The sequence below is a fragment of the Fringilla coelebs genome (assembly GCF_963513975.1).
Source record: "Fringilla coelebs genome assembly, chromosome: 6".
In the NCBI taxonomy this organism is placed as follows: Eukaryota; Metazoa; Chordata; class Aves; order Passeriformes; family Fringillidae; genus Fringilla; species Fringilla coelebs.
Window position 1 is genome coordinate 62,172,440 of NC_140034.1, and position 3,547 is coordinate 62,175,986.

General features: G+C 39.9%; 1 protein-coding gene across 1 annotated transcript; it reads left to right on the forward strand.

Moving 5' to 3' along the window:
* Positions 1–2,127: 2,127 nt before the first annotated feature.
* Positions 2,128–3,547, forward strand: PTH (parathyroid hormone; the record flags this gene model as incomplete). The annotated part of the gene is made up of 2 exons (XM_084207982.1): positions 2,128–2,213; positions 3,289–3,547. 2 exons carry the CDS (start codon positions 2,128–2,130, stop codon positions 3,545–3,547), a joined length of 345 nt encoding a protein of 114 aa, XP_084064108.1.

Sequence of the window (3,547 nt, forward strand, 5' to 3'; positions counted from 1 at the left end):
ACAATGTGCAAATGCAAACTGTTTTATGTTCCTGAATGCTTGCTTGAGTTTTTGGGGGAGAAATACACTGGAAATCAGAAGAAGAATCTAACACAGGAAAATATCTTGCAGTAAAAAACCCTTTCTTCATGCATATGGGAAAATACTGCTGATTTACACATTTCACTTCTTAGAAAGCAATTAGAATTCTATATTTCTTTCCCAAAATTTATAAAGTCCTAATTTTTATCTGAGCTGCTTCAAATGCCTTCATTCCACTTAACACATTTGGGCTATTCAGGGCTATTCACAGATATGGGTAAAACAGAGCAGTGAGGGTCTAACACCATTTCAGCTACTTTTCAGCGGCACCAGCTCCTCATTAAAAGATTGATCCTCTTTCATTCTTGGGGCTTCTGCTCCTTACTAGTATATCCTTACTTTATTTCTGACCTGGAGTGGCTATTCTTATTTCCCACAAATATTAAAAGTATTATCTTTTCAGTATTTTGTAAAAATATTTAGTTGTAATCTTTCACTTGTAGATCACATACTGTCTCATTTAAGTTTTACCTGCCTGCATTTAACAACTCAAAGTTTTCTTTGCAATTCCTTCCAACAGCTTCAGAGCTCACGTTCTCTTGGGCACAATTCTGAATTTAAAAGTCAAACTTCCTCCCAGCTTCCCAGGACTGACTTTCTGTTGAGACCTCTTTACCCTGTAAATGAAATGTCAAATCAACGAAAGCATCTGAGGGTGGGTACATGAGGGTCAGGAGGGTGTGTGCGACAGTGACATCAACTGAGACAATAAAAGGGCTTCCAAGTTACTTAGAAGCTCTATTTTAAAGTTACATTTAAGGGGTCCACTAAACCAATTCAGTGGCCTTTAAATATACTTGACTTCAAGAGACAGTCATCTGCTGACATACCCAAGCCAGAAATCTCTTAAACATTCTATCTGGTAAGTATACTCTACTTTTTTCCAAGTTCTCTGGAAGAGTTACTAGAATATTTTATCATCGATTCTTTACCCATTTTTGTGTTAGTTTCTTTTCAGACTATCTTAAAAAATAAGTGAATATTAGTAAGATCAAACTGTTCTGTTATCTGAACTAAATTTGTGAAATGAAAAAGTCAGAGAGAGGCAGTGAGTGAGAAATATCTTGAAGTGAATTCAAGTCCTGAATTTATAACCCTGGGTTAGATGGACTGCCGGGACCTCATTGATTCTGTCATGTAAGAGACCATGTTATAAATGCTTTTGTGACCTAGAGCAGAGCAGCAGAAACTATTGCAAAAAATGGCATTGTGGAGTTTTGTATCTCTTAGGTTTCAGTTACTCTGTATCAGATTTCTTAAGTGCCACAAAAGGATGCCTTTTCTGCCTGCCAATACTGAAAATCCAGATTAGAAAATTATATTGGAACTGGGTTGGTTTTGCCTGTTGTAGCATCATCAGTGGTAAATATTTTCTAAATATGTTCCAAATGGCAGTTCTGATGATCATGTAAAAATCAGAGGGGAATTCATACAAGAAATACAGGATTATCCCTGATAAAATGACAGGCATAATTTTGATTTTTCTTCTGTAACTCAACAGTGGCTGGGATAACTCAGTAGAGTTCTGTCTTTGTGCAAAATTGTCAGAGAAAGTGTCAGCCTCTTCATTCTAAAGAATATGCAAATGAAATAGAGAAATAGAGAAAGTTTTATTCTACATTTTTTTTTCATTTGAATAGGTATACTCAAGTATTTCAGTGGACTTGAAGGCTACAAAGTCATAATGATGGTGATGACAATAATAATAATATTGGAAGAACGTGGTGCTTTTCACCCAATTATGCAAGAGATAGGTACCTAGATGATGATAATGATGGTGATGATGATTATGCAGGGCAGCTGAAGCTGACCAAAATTCATGGACTTGCCCAGGGAGTAGCAATAAGTTGCTCACAAAACTAGTATTAGAAATAAATCCTTCATTTGCATTCCTTGCTCTAACCCGTTTCACAAAAAAAGGTTTTTCAAAAACTCTTGTCTGGTGTTTTTCAACTTTTTTTTTCCTAATTTAAATGTGTTTGGAACGAACAGAAATAACTTGAATTCCAGGCTTTACGTGTATTCATTTCTACCTTTGCAGACAAAATGACTTCTATAAGAAATCTGGCCCAGGCTGCAATGATTTTATGTGCCATGTGCTTTTTTACAAGCTCTGATGGAAGACCAATGGTGTAAGTACACTATCTCACACTGGATGGCTTTTGCTCCTCCTGAGAATGTGGTGGTTTGTCTGTGCATGTGTGTGAGAGTTCTGTCCCTGCTTATGAACCCCTTGGCCGAGATGGCCCAGCTCTGTCCTCTAGAAACAGCTCTAGAGATCTCAGACACTCTGAGAGTATATCTATTTTTTGAAAATAGGCAGCTGAGTAAAGGGATAAAAGTCAGGTAAGTCTTCTCTTATTATTCAAGTTGGATAAGCTCCATGTCTCGGGGGTCTACACAGGTGAACATCTTTTGTGCTGTAAGAATCTAGCTGTAACTGGCACTTAGACACTAACATCCACCAGCTGAGACACAAATCCACAGGAATCATGCTTCCTTAGCTCTAGTGATCACAGAAAAATACCACTGAATAAATCCCATAGTTTCATTGATCACTTACCTAATATTATATAAGCCCTAAGCTCTTCTACAATAGCTGAACTAAATTATAGGAATGATATTGTCACAAAACTGAACTACTTCCCACTTGTGATGCTTTCTCACTGATATATCCATTACCAATAACAAATCACGCCCCACTCTATCACCAAAGGGTATTGGGACAGCCAAAGGTGATAGAGAGACTCCATCACCAGAAGGGAGGAAAAGACACTTTATTATTAGAAATCTACAGTTCTTATAGAAACAGTGGTGGACCCGAGGCCTGATTGGCCTTTAGGAATCTTCTCTCACACTAGTGGTGAACTATGGATATAGCACACTCTAGAGAACCATATCTATAACAATGGTTACAGAAAGAGATAATAATTGTTTGAATTCTTTCATCCAAGTTTTCCACAGCTTCTACACAGCTTCCCAGGATTTTCCTGGGAGAACCATGTCTCTCTCTGTTTAGAGGATATGTAATTACTACATCCTTCTCTCCTCCAGATGTCATTCTATGCCTTACAGATCAGCCAGGCAGCTCCTACAGTTATGCATTGTGGTTCCTTACAAAAGTTCCCAAGGCTGGGCCTTGGAGCCAAGTTCTGGATCCCAAGGAGGGCTCCCATGGGCCTGTGTCTTTGCTTTTCTCTGCTGCAGGAGAAGGTCGGTGAGCGAGATGCAGTTGATGCATAACCTGGGCGAGCACCGGCACGCGGTGGAGAGGCAGGACTGGCTGCAGATGAAGCTGCAGGACGTGCACAGCGCCCTGGATGACGCCCGCACCCAGAGGCCTCGCGGCAAGGACGACGTGGTGCTGGGCCGGAGGCTGCTCCCGGAGCACCTGCGGGCAGCGGCGCAGAAGAAATCCCTGGATCTGGACAAGGCTTACATGGATGTCCTCTTCAAAACAAAGTAG